Source organism: Stegostoma tigrinum, chromosome 28 (assembly GCF_030684315.1).
Source record: "Stegostoma tigrinum isolate sSteTig4 chromosome 28, sSteTig4.hap1, whole genome shotgun sequence".
Lineage (NCBI taxonomy): Eukaryota > Metazoa > Chordata > Chondrichthyes > Orectolobiformes > Stegostomatidae > Stegostoma > Stegostoma tigrinum.
The window spans coordinates 27,882,505-27,896,001 of NC_081381.1; the positions used below are offsets into that span (position 1 = coordinate 27,882,505).

General features: G+C 44.5%; 1 protein-coding gene across 3 annotated transcripts in view; it reads right to left on the minus strand.

Annotated features, from left to right (window-relative positions):
• Window positions 1-5,985, minus strand: part of LOC125466641 (tumor necrosis factor receptor superfamily member 1B-like) — a 37,880-nt gene extending 31,895 nt beyond the window's left edge. For 2 of the 3 annotated variants that reach the window (XM_048561437.1, XM_048561436.1), the window contains exon 1: window positions 5,809-5,985. In XM_048561437.1, the coding sequence (XP_048417394.1) occupies window positions 5,809-5,889 (81 nt within the window). In that variant the 5' untranslated portion in view covers window positions 5,890-5,985. The remainder of the gene's footprint in view (window positions 1-5,808) is intronic. The other variant, XM_059638039.1, reaches the window with a different exon arrangement.
• Window positions 5,986-13,497: the final 7,512 nt, after the last annotated feature.

Sequence of the window (13,497 nt, forward strand, 5' to 3'; positions counted from 1 at the left end):
GACACTCCCTGGGGTACAGCTCCCCCTCCCCTCCTGAAGATGCTGACTCTCCCTGGGGTACAGCTCCCCCTCCCTCCTGAAGGCGCTGACTCTCCCTGGGGTACAGCTCCCCCTCCCCCACTGAAGGTGCTGACTCTCCCTGGGGTACAGCTCCCCCTCCCTCCTGAAGATGCTGACTCTCCCTGGGGTACAGCTCCCCCTCCCCTCCTGAAGGCGCTGACTCTCCCTGGGGTACAGCTCCCCCTCCCCCACTGAAGGTGCTGACTCTCCCTGGGGTACAGCTCCCCCTCCCCTCCTGAAGATGCTGACTCTCCCTGGGGTACAGCTCCCCCTCCCTCCTGAAGGTGCTGACTCTCCCTGGGGTACAGCTCCTCCTCCCCTCCTAAAGGTGCTGACTCTCACTGGGGTACAGCTCCCCCTCCCTCCTGAAGGCGCTGACTCTCCCTAGGGTACAGCTCCCCCTCCCCTCCTCCCCTCCTAAAGGTGCTGACTCTCCCTGGGGTACAGCTCTCCCTCCCCTCTTGAAGGTGCTGACTTTCCCCGGGGTACAGCTCTTCCTCCTCTCCTGAAGGTGCTGACTTTCCCCGGGGTACAACTCTTCCTCCTCTCCTGAAGGTGCTGACTTTCCCCGGGGTACAGCTCTTCCTCCTCTCCTGAAGGTGCTGACTTTCCCCGGGGTACAGCTCTTCCTCCTCTCCTGAAGGTGCTGACTTTCCCCGGGGTACAGCTCTTCCTCCTCTCCTGAAGGTGCTGACTCTCCCCAGGGTACAGCTCTTCCTCCTCTCCTGAAGGAGGTTGGTGAGCATATCGGTGGACTGATGACAATCCGATAGCTTGCTAACACACTGAGCTTCAGATGAACCAATACGTATTGGGGAAATGTCTTAGGCAGAGGAACACAGAACATTACAGCACAGTACAGGCCCTTCGGCCCTCGATGTTGTGCCAACCTGTCATACCGATCTCAAGCCCATCTAACCTACACTATTCCATTTATGTCCATATGCTTATCCAATGACGACTTAAATGTACTTAAAGTTGGCGAATCTACTACCGTTGCAGGCAAAGCGTTCCATTCCCTTACTACTCTCTGAGTAAAGGAACTACCTCTGACATCTGTCCTATATCTTTCACCCCTCAATTTAAAGCTATGCCCCCTTGCGCTTGCTGTCACCATCCTAGGAAAAAGGCGCTCCCTACCCACCCTATCTAACCCTCTGTTTATTTTATATGTTTCAATTAAGTCACCTCTCAACCTTCTTCTCTCTAATGAAAACAGCCTCAAGTCCCTCAGCCTTTCCTTGTAAGACCTTCCCTCCATACCAGGCAACATCCTAGTAAATCTCCTCTGCACCCTTTCCAAAGCTTCCACATCCTACTTATAATGCGGTGACCAGAACTGTACACAATACTCCAAGTGCGGCCGCACCAGAGTTTTGTACAGCTGCAGCATAAAAACAGAGGAACAGAGGGGAGAAAGGCCAAAGTCAAGTGTGTGACCTACAGCTTTAAGTCTTGTGTGTATCCTTCTGCTAGTTGTAAGATGAGATAATATTAGTAAAGACCGCGTACGAATATGACAGTCTGAAAGCAAACAAGGTCCACTGAGAACATATAAATAGGCTTACAGAAAATCATCCAGCTTTGCAAACATTCCAGCAACTGGAAACAGGAAATGTATGCTATCCCTGAAAACACAAAGCGTGAGAGACTGGGCGACCCACAGGTTTCACTCAGGGTAGGCCAGAACAAGAAAGACATTTTGAAAAAACACAAGATATCACATGTCAGATACTTGTCAAACTGCTGCATTGCTTTCTTTCTATTTACAGCACCATCCTTCTGTTTCCTGAATGCTGAACAAGCAAAGTATAATTGGGGTGACAGGCGGTTATGAAACTCCCTGTAACCCAGATTGCGCTGACGCAGACTGTCCAGCTCACAAGTACCAGTCACTAGATTCTGAATTAACATTCGTCTCTCAACAACATCCAGCAAGGTTGTCAGGCTGGCTCTCTGGTTAATGAACCTCGTGACGCTCCGGCAAATTGCACTAGCCATGATCGGCTGTCTTAGCACCTTCTCTGCATGCACTCACCCTCCGTACCCCCACACCCTCACCCAAAACATCCAAGGATCTCTTCTGGAGTTTCAAAGAGTCAGCGGTGGCTTAATTGAAACATATAATTGGGAGGTGATGGCCTAGTCGTATTATCACTGATCTGTTAATCCCGAGGCCCAGATAACGTTCTGGCAACACAGGTTCGAATCCCAGATGGTGGAATTTAAATTCAATAAAAATATCTGGAATTAAGAATCTAATGGTGACTGTGAATCCATTGCTAATTGTCAGGAAAAACCCATCTGGTTCACTAATGTCTTTACCTGGTCTGGCCTATATGTGACTCCAAACTCACAGCAATGTGGTTGTCTCTAAATTGCCCTCTGGGCAATAAATGCTGCCTGGTCAGCGACACCCTCATCCCATGAACGAGTAAAGAAAAAAAAAGTAAGATTCTGAAGGGGTTTTACTGGGTCAATTTCAAAAGAATACTTCCTTTTAGAAACAAGGAAACAGGAGCAGGAGGAGGCCGGCCCTGCCATTCATCACGATCGTCCAAATCAATAGCCTTATCCAGCCGTCTCCCCATAACCTTCGATCCCATTCACCCCGAGTGCTATATTTAGCCGCCTCTTTAATACATTCAATGTTTTGGATCAACTACTTCCTGTAGTAATGAATTTCACAGGCTCACCACTCTGTGAAGAAATGTCTCCTCATCTCCGTCCTAAATGGTCTACCTCGAATCCTCAGACTGCAGCCCCCATGGGAAAATCTAGAACCAATGGTCATTGTTTAAAAATAAGGGGGTCACCCATTTAACCAGAGATGAGGATTCATTTTGTCCCTCTCCGAGAGTTGAGAGTCTTTGAAATTCCCTTCCTCAAAAGGCAGTGGATGCAGAGGTGGATAGACGTTTGATTACCAAGGGGATGAAAGACTATCAAGGAAATGCAAGAATGTAGAGCTTGGGTTAAAATCAAATCAGCCATGATTTTGTTGGATGGTGGACCTAGCTCAAAGGCTAGTGGCCTACTTTCTCCTCATTCATATGACACTGCACTGCTGTTAGGCAACAACATTTCCTAACTATACATCCCCAATGGCACAATGGCACTAAGCCAATTGCATCACACTGTCTTATGTTGCAATCACGTTTTATCAGAGAGTTAACAAACCTTCATTGAATGGGTGCCTGGAATAAACGATAAACACCTACATCCCCAAAACAGAAATAACAAGGTGTAGAGCTGGATGAACACAGCAGGCCAAACAGCATCAGAGGAGCAGGAAGGCTGACGTTTCTGGCCTAGACCCTTCTTCAGAAATCCTCTTTCAACCCCAGAACAATTTTTTCTAAATTCATTAGCATGATGAGCGTGTCACCAGCTAGGACAGCACTTATTGCACAGAGAGCAGTTAAGAGTCAACCACATTGTTGTGGGTCTGAAGTCACGTGTAGGTCAGACCAAGTTAAGAGCAACAGATTTCCTTCCCTAAAGGTCATTAGTAAACCAAATTCCTTTTCTGACAATCAGCAATGATCCCGTAGTCATTATTAGACTCTTAATTTCAGATTGAGCTTTGGTCCCTAGGTTTCTAGATTAATGGTTTATTGATAGCCCAGGGTGTTATGACCTCCCACCATAAACCAACCGCCACCTCCTAAAGGTGTTGTTAATTTCTGCGGCTCAGCTCCACATTCCTCCGGAAGGAGTTAACACTCCCCTTCATTAAAACCATGGGGTCTGGTTTCCAACATTAACTTAAATATGTACTCGCATGATATCCAAGTGTGGGGGCTTCACATCAACCACTCCTGGCTCTCAGCCAAAATCTGCATAATTTCCAGGAAGGAAACACAAGATTGGAGGTCAAGACTCCTTTTCATTCTCTGACGTTTTTTAAAAATATCAATCAGCTAACACAGAACAGGCTGGAGATGACGGTAGAGCATCTACTGGTTGAAAGATTCCTATTTTAACTACCAGGTAATTCTTTTACTAAAGGTCACTGACCGATCTGATGTTTAACCACAAGCGTAAAATTCAAAAGCACATGTACCAATACAGTCTTCAATTTGCATAATAGAAATTCCAGTTCAGTATGAGGCCCCATTTAAAAGTTTTTTAAATAGTCCATTCCTATCCTCTACTCTGGGTCAATAATCACCTGGTCAATGCTATCAGGCCAGTCCTGCTTGAAGAACACAGACATATTCTGGAAGGTTAACTTTCCAGAGCCTGGAAACTACTTACAGACACTCACACATCCAAATAGTGACACCAGCCATGAGGCCGAGAAGGCACGATCTTCCCAGTTCCCTTAGCCAGCCCGGAAATTTAACCCACACTGTTGGTATCACTTCTACATCACCAACCACACACTGGGCCGTACACTGGCCACGGGACCATGCGGATACAGTCATAAAATCATAGATCTGGACAGCAAGAAACAGACCCTTCGGTCCAGCTCATCCATGCTGACCAGATATCCTCTCCTAAATTAATCTAGTCCCATTTGCCAGCATTTGGTCCGTATCCCTCTAAACCCTTCGTATTCATATATTCATCTAGATCCTTTAATAAATGTTGTAATTACACCCACCTCCACCACCTCCTCTAGCAATTCATTCCATACACGCACCACCCTCAGCGTGAACAAGTTGCCACTTAGGTCCCTGTTAAATCTTTTCCTTCTCATCTTAAATCCTCTAGTTTTGGACTTCCCTACCCTTGGGAAAAGGCCTTGAGTATTCCCCCTGTCTATGCTCCTCATGATTTTATAAACTTCTTTAGGGTCACCCCTCAGTCTTCAATGCTCCAGGGAAAACAGCCCCAGTCTACTCAGCCTGTGCCTGTAGCCCAAGCCCTCCAACCCTGGCAACAACCTTGTAAATCTTTTCTGAACTATTTCAAGTTTAACAACATCTTTGTTAAAGCAGGGAGACCAGAATCGAATGCAGTATTCCAAATGTGGCCTAAACAATGTCCTGTGCAGCCGCAACATGACCTCCCAGCTGCTATACTCGATGGCTAACCAATAAAGGCAAGTGTGTCAAATGCTTTCTTTACTACCCTAACTCCCTGCAACTCCACTTTCAAGGAACCATGAACCTGCATGCCATGGTCTCTTTGTTCAGCAACACTCCTCAGGTCCTTACTATTTAGTGTATAAGTCCTGCCTGATTTTCCTTTCCAGCACCTCACTTTTATCATGCTGGGCAGGGGGCAGTGCGGGCAGTAAGCTGGGCAGGAGGCAGAGTGGGTACACAGGGCAGGAGGCAGTGCGGGCAGTAAGCTGGGCAGGAGGCAGAGTGGGTACACAGGGCAGGAGGCAGTGCGGGCAGTAAGCTGGGCAGGAGGCAGTGCGGGCAGACAGGGCAGGAGGCAGTGCGGGCAGTAAGCTGGGCAGGAGGCAGTGGAGTGTACATGTGTTTGTGTACCGTCCAGTGTACACTGCAGATAATAGACTGGGCAGGAGCACAGTGCTCCAAGCATAAAACAGACTAGCCTCTCACCTTTGAGCAACCGAACAGATCGCGGAATATTCTCATTCACTATGTCATTCATTTGTCTATTCCTTTGACTTGTTTTTAACCTTTTTCTAACTCCCCATCTACCTACACTTCACACTTTCGAATTCCCAATTTTCTTCTTTCTGATTCGGTCTCTTTCATTTCTGTCCTGTCCCCAGTTAAGTCTGGTCTGAGTACCCCCGCTCTATGTGTTAAATCAACCACCCACCTTGAGAGTCCCGGTGCCGATCCGGATCAGCGCTGCGCAGCTCAGGCTCAGGAACAGCCAGAGAATGGGCTTAGAGTTCATGGTAACCCGGGGCACTGCAGCGCCAGTACAAGGCCAGAAGATAAACAAGTGACTTTGAAGGACGGGTTCAAAGCGCTCAGCGCTCTCCGAAACCGAAACACGGCGAACGAGTCCGAATTTCCGGGGGGAGGGGCCGGGCCAATAAAAGGGACAGTCCAGAAGCACATGGTCAATGAGCAAATTCACCGGTGAAACGTCTTCAAACCGTTCCGAGGGTATTTGCTGAAAAAACAACGGAGGGTTGATGGGGCAGGGAATATGGAAAGGTATCTCAGGAACTCGCTGGTTTAAAGTAGGCTGTGTCCCAGGAGTGAGAATTAGAGGGGTGCAGGTGAAATACTTAATAAGAGAGTCAGGCTGGCTGCTGCTGTCTGTTTAGTTTACAGACTTGTGAGTGCTTGTGTAAAGATAACTGCAGCCTGGATTTGTGTTTGTTAGTGCTCAGTCGTGGGAAGTGAGAGTTGCTGGCAAAACTCCTACATCTTGCTGAGCTCTTAACTGCCCTTAGAAGGAAGGATTGAGCCACATCGCATCGGACGGCCTTTCATCTCTCTCTCTGAAAGCAAAATACTGCGGCTGCTGGAAATCTGAAAGGTGTAGCGCTCTCTGTAGTGGTTGAAAGGAGGTTGGGCTGGTGGATCTCTTTGATATGACATCCCTGATTGGGGTTGTTAATGTGGGCCAAACAGGGAGCCCTGGCTGACAGTTGTGAACAGGAGTCTCAGGGATTCCCCTCACTCTGGGGACTAGCTCTCAGCTAGCTGGTCAGAGTCCATGGACTGTGCACATGGGAAGAAAGGGTGACTTGGTGACAGGACACAGGCCTCCATGGAGTTATTTCAAACATGGAAACAGACCCTTTGATCCAACTCGTCCATGTTGACCAGATATCCTAATTTGTTCCAGACTTATTTGCCAGTATTTGGTGCAAACCCCTCTTAAACCCTTCCAATTCATGTACTATCCAGATACATTTTAAATGTTGTAATTATACCTGCCTCCACACTTCCTCTGGCAGCTCATTCCATGCACACACCACCCTCTATCTGAAAACATTGCACCTCAGTCCCTTTTAAATCATTCCCCTCTCACCTTAGACCTATGCCCTGTAGTTTGGAGTCCCCTACTCTGGAGGAAAGAAAAGACCTTGGCTATTCACCTATCCATTACCCTCATGATTCGATAAATCTCTATAAGGTCACCCCTCAGCATCCGATGCTCCAGAGGAAAAAGCCCCGGCCTACTCACCTCCTCCCTTTAGCTCAAACCCTCCAATCCTGGCAACATCCTGGAGACCAGAATTGAACACAGTATTCCAAAAGTGACCTAATCAACATCCTGTACAGCTGCAACATGACATCCCAACTCCTACACTTAATGCACTAAACAATGGAGGCAGGCATACCAAATGCTGCCTTCACCACCCTGCCTACCTGCAACCCCATTTTCAAGGAGCTATGCACCTGCAGTCCTGTGACAAGATGCAGTTGTAAACTAGGTGCACAATTTTTCATCTAGTAGCATATCTTTATGGTACTGGAAGATGAATTGTTTTATAAGAATAGAATTATTGTAATGACAAAACACAATGCTTCACCAAAATCACTATTTTGCAGTGAAACATGAAATTCTGTTTCTGTTCCAAAATTCTGGCACAAAAAAGCAATTTAAGGGATCAAATTCCACATGAGTTTGAGGTCCATGTGAATATCAGGGAATTAGAGAGTGGAATCAAGTTGGTGAGGATTTGATATCATATTGGACTTGAAGTGTTAGTTCAGTTTCTTTCTCCACTGATGCTGCCAGACTGAGGCCCAGGTTACAGAGTAGTTCAACGAACAACATGTCCAGCAATGCCAGTTTTCCTTACAACGTCAATAATTAGTTGAAATTCATTGCTGAACAGGACACTATGTGGCCTAGACTGATAAATGGCATAAGGCTTTTGTCAGATCTGCCTTGAACACTGGATACTTCAGGTCACTAAAACCCAAAGAGGTATTTAAGCACTTATGGAGTCTCAAGACTAATTTATCATATCAAGAATCTCTTGAGTTGTATGAGTTATGGGGAGAGACTTTGGCTATATACCATGAGGTGAGAAGTTGAGGAGGAGGTCTTAGGGAACTATCCAAAAGAGTAAAGCAAATAGCAAGTTAAATCATGATTGTTACTTTAAATCAACCTTCAGGATAAAACTCACAGATACAGACTCATATTCTGGGATTGAAATTGATAGTTATTTGCAGAGAGTGACCAATACTTGGAACACATGCTGGATGAGTGAGGAGATTGAAGTCCTGGAAATCATATAAGAAAGAACTAGATTGAACTTTGGAGAGGTGTCGGATGTTTTTCATGAATAGATGAATCAAATAGCTTCCTTCATCCATTTCAGCTTGTGACCTTTGTTACAGCATAAGCTAAACCCAATTAGCCTCACTGTCACTGGATTTGCAATAAAATGAAATTAAGACATTTAATGACCCTCAAAACTTCTCAGTTGTTCTACACCAAACTTTATGAACAACAGATCTTGGACACCAAGTTTCTATCTTACATTTATTGTTGCTAATGGAACTTTAGCTGAACACAGAAACAAGTAAATCTAATTAATATCTACAATCTAAAGCCCAATTTTCTTTGATCATAAACCCCACTTTCTCAGACATATAGACACAGTTAAAGGATAAAGTAGAAAAGAAAATGAAAATGTTGTAATTTTCCAGTTCAATAAACCTTTTCAAGCGATGAATACCACAACTTCATAATGTCCTTGGACAGTGGTTTCTTCACACACAAGTAGTATTGCATATATTGCTTGAATTCTGAAGTCACTGGTAAATGCAAACAGCTTTAGCAGACTTCCAGAAAGACGCAAAAACAGAAATTGCTGGAAATCTCAGCAATTCTAGCAGCTATCTGTGGAGAGAAAGCAGAGTTAACATTTCAGGGTTAGTGACCCCTATCAGAACTGAGCCTGAAACATTAACTCTGCTGAATTTTCCCAGCAATTTGTTTTTATTTCTGATTCCCATCATTCGTAGTTTTGTTTTCCCAGACAGACTCACTTATTTCTTACAGACTGGGATTATTTTCCCAGAACATTCAGCAATTCAGGACCTCAATAGAAAACTGGAGAGAACAAAATAAAACAGCATTCTCCAGGACTCCCAAAAATCACTTTGTTGCCAAAACCCAGTCAGAACTGTGATTTTTCATTTCCAGTCAACGTTTTCTGTGATTGGCTGATTAGCTTCGGTCCTTCCTTCATTGACCAATTCAACATCCAATCAGCTACCTTCCCTGAGCGTAGTAACAGAACGATGCCTGGACATAAGGGGTTGGGTTACCAGGGTAGACGATACAAATTACATCTGTTTTCTCCAGAATTTGAAAGGCTAGGAGATGATCCGATCAAAGCCTTTGAAATATTAACAGGGACATACAGATAAACTACTTCCACTGGTCGGGGATTCTAGAATTAAGGCCAGACCATTGATGAGAGATATTAGGAAACGCTTCTACACACAAAGGGTGGTAGACATTTGGAACTGTTTTCCCCAAATGGGAGTAAATGCTGGATCAGTTGTTAATTTTAAATCTGAGATCAATAAATTTTAGTAAAGCAAAGGTATTATGTGATGTGGGTCAGTTGCGGGTGCAGGGAGTTAGGCCACAGATCAGCCCTGATCTCATTGAATGGTGGAACAGGCTCGAGGGGGTGAATGGTCTACTCTTGTCCTATATCTTACGTTCCTATGATGATAGCAACAACTCAATGCCAATTCATTTATGGCCTCCTGAGAACAGTAATTAGATTGAATTATCTTCACGGCCCGTTCCATAGCAAACAGTTGTTGTTGTTCTTTTCTTTCAAAACAAACTGCTGTTCAAAGTTTAACTCTTAACTTCAACTCTCAGTTCCAAACAAAAAAAAGAAAAGTAAAAATAGTGAGGGTCTTCACACTTTCAGGTGGCTACCACTGCCAATTGTTTTTTATTTCCATTAGCTGGTGTATTTATCTTCAGGAATCATGGAATAGTTACAGCCCTGAGGAAGCCATTCATATTGTTCTGTCCATTCTGGCCGACTGCAAGAGCAGCTCACCTAATCCCTAATCCCAAATCCTGGCAGGTTTCCGGCAAGCTGGTGTCAGGGTAAATCGCTCCATTCAGAGCTCCAGTCAGTTTCGCCAGTTCTCTTTCCTTTTCCAGAGACAGTAGGAACTGCCAATGCTGGACTCAGAGATAACACAGTGCGGAGCTGCAGGAACACAGCAGGCCAGGCAGCGTCAGAGGAGTGGGAAAGCTGACGTTTCAGGTCGGCATTTCTGAAGAAGGGTCCCGACCCGAAACATCAGCTTTCTTCTCCCTCTGATGCTGCCTGGCCCACTGTGTTCATGCAGGTCCTCACTGTGTTATCCCTTTTCTCTTCCTTTCTCTTTCTGTCTTTCTCGTGGGTAGGTAGCAATGGCAGTGAGAATGGGCCTTTCGCATGGCAGCAGCCTCCTGGTTGTTCTAGTGATTGGAGCAACTCCTGCACCATGCTGGAGATGAGACCTGGGACCCTGTAATCAGGGCTATTTGTTTTCTCTTTCTTACCTTTTGGCTCTGTTAAATCTTTTAATTCTGGGTTTTGTAACCAAGTGGGTGCCAGTGAATGGCGACTCTGTGCAGTTTTTGCTGTACTTATGTATTCCTGTACTTAGTACATGTGACAAATGAATAAATCTAAATCCCTGCAAAGTTCTCACTTCAGTATTTATCTAATTCCATTTTGAGAGCCATGTCAGCGGTGAGAGCACGAGTGAGCTTAACGATTAGTGTTACAGCAAGTCTGACACTATAGTGAGAGTGAGGAGGACAGACCAATCATGGACAAAGGAATTGGAAACAGAAATGTCAAAAAAAAGGAAAAGAAAAATGTTTAACAAGAGATGCGGTGGTGGGGGGGTAAGGTGTTGTGAAGAGAAATCTTTGAACGTGGCAAGATTCAATGGCCTGGAACTTAGTACTGGTCCGAGTGGTGGAATAGATCATTTCAAAAGGAAGGTGATTGGGTATTTGAGGGAAATAAATGAGTTCAGGGGAATGAGACTGACAGAATTACTCTACAAAGTTTCAGCACGGACCTGGTGGACTGAATGGTCTTGTTCTCTGTCATTGTGACTCTATGAGTTTGAGTTGTGCTTCCCAGATTCAACTGCTCCCTGAGTTAGGGTTATTTTCCTGTCACCTTTGGTTCACTTGGCAATTACCATGAATTTGTGTTCTTTGGTTCTCAGCCATTCCACAAATGGGAACAGCTTAACTCTACATACTTTGCATAGATTCCCTTATGAATTTGAACGTTTCTATCAAACATTTTCTCAAGCTTTTATGTTTGAAAATGAACAACTCCAGCTCCTCTAATCTATCCACACAATTGAAGTCTCTGTTTCCGAGAACCATTTTCATAAGACTTTTCTACACCCTTTCGAAAGTCCTCACATCCTTCCTAAAGAGTGCTGCCCAGAACTGAGCACAATAGTCCAATTGAGCCAAACTTATATAAACAATTAGTCATAACTTCCTGGATTTGTGTTTGTTTCTATAAAGCACTGGACTCTGCACCTTTTTCATCACTTTTTCAATCTATATTGCTTACTCCAAGAATTTTTGCAAATGTAATCTGAGGCATTCTGCTTCGGCACCACATTTAGAATCCTATCCCTTGTGTTACTGATGCGACACATTCTTCTACCAAAATGTATACTTCTCTGAACTAAATTTGAATTTCCATATCTTTGTCCATTTCACAGCCTGTTTATGCCTTCTTGACATCCATTAAGACTTCCTCTAAAGTTTAGTGTCGTCTGCAAATGTAGAAATCTTGCCCTGCATACCCAAGTCTGTATCAGTAATATCTATGAAGAAAAGCACCAACCCTCAGGGAACACCGCTGGAGATCTTCCAGTCTGAAAAGTAAATTTCACTACATTCCCGTGTTTCCTGTCAGTCAATCGAATCCCCAACCAAGCTGCCACTGACCCTCTTATTCCATGGGCTACAACTGTTTGGCAAGTGTTTTATGTCATGTTATTAAATGCCCTTTAGAAATCTGTGTGCACCACAACTATTAGTATCCTCAGCTGTGGGACTCCAAAGTAATGTATTGGGAGTGAAACATTTTGGGACACCAATTGTTACATTTCCTGTTACAGGTCCCTGCAGAGAGAGATAAAAAGGTCCAGAAACAGTGGAGGGGTTTCCCCCAAATCTCCTAGAAATTAGTCACCTTTTCTCCACTCCCCCAGCTTCCTTTGTCTCCTTGCTATTCAAGAAGTGGGTGGGTGTGGGGCCATGCCTACTGAACCCAACTAAAAACAACATCTTGTTTTGATGCAGTGACAACATATAGCATGATGGGAGAGAAATTGGATTGAGGGAGGTGTCTTCACAAAGGCTCAGCATGACAAAGCACCAGCACAAGTGGTAGTGGTAGAATTCAAAGCCACGCCCCCGTAAGAGACTGGAACCTTCATCCAGCTCCTTAGACTGCTCAGCCACACTACCTGAGGGCTAAAGCAGCAAGGTGCACTTGAGGCAGGTAGGTCTTGAACCCACAGTCTTCCGATCCAAAGTTGGGCACATTATCCATTACATCACTAGCCCGATACACAATTGGCGCAGACACAACTTGGATCAGACTGGCATTACCATCCTGGCTCACCCATGTTGTAGATGGAGGATGGTGATGTCTGGATTTGATAACTTTACTAACTGAGCACACTGCCACCTCAGATAGATATTCTTAAGAAATTGTCTTTGTCATTGTTCCTCAACCTTTCTCAAACACTGTGCTATCATTCTTTATGAGAGCAAATTATCCGGCATGTAATTTGAAATTTCATTTAGCCAAATCAAGAAGGTTTTCATCTCAGAGCTGAGTATAACAGGAAACTGTTCGACCCTGATTAGATCAGTTGTTAAAATGTTAAACAGAAAATACCAAGAAATAGTTGCATATCATCTTGCAGTTTGAGGTCAACGCCCAGTCTCAGAACTCATCTGAGTGTACCTGGGCCATCTCCCTCTTCTTTCCCTGCCTTGAAAGACATTGAGATCTTACCCCCTTCACAAACTTGAGTTCATCCAAAACTCTCCTGCCCCTAACCTAAGTTGCACTAGGTCCCGGTCACCCAACATTCCCCTTTTGCACATTGACCTTTTAAAGATGCAGATGTAAATTCCAGAAGGAGGACAAGTATTCAATCAAATCTGAATCAATATCAAAAGTGTTGGGAGAAATCTAGACCTGATGGTCATCTTATGCATATGGAGCAATAAGGCCAAGGTACAGTATTCTGTTACATTTGATTAATACTGAACTTCGGTTGTTTGAGTTTTGCCTTAAATTTATCACTTCTGCTCCAGCATGTACCTGTGTTCCTCAAGATTGGATAATTCACGTTAACTAATATTAACAGATTGTGCTACTACAGGTAGCATTACAACCAAATCAAACATCTTCTTGTTTTATCAGATGTAATGATGCAACAGTTTTCCAGCAAGTGGTGCTGATGTACAGTCAACAGTAGGCACCCTTGCTGATCTGGCTTCGTC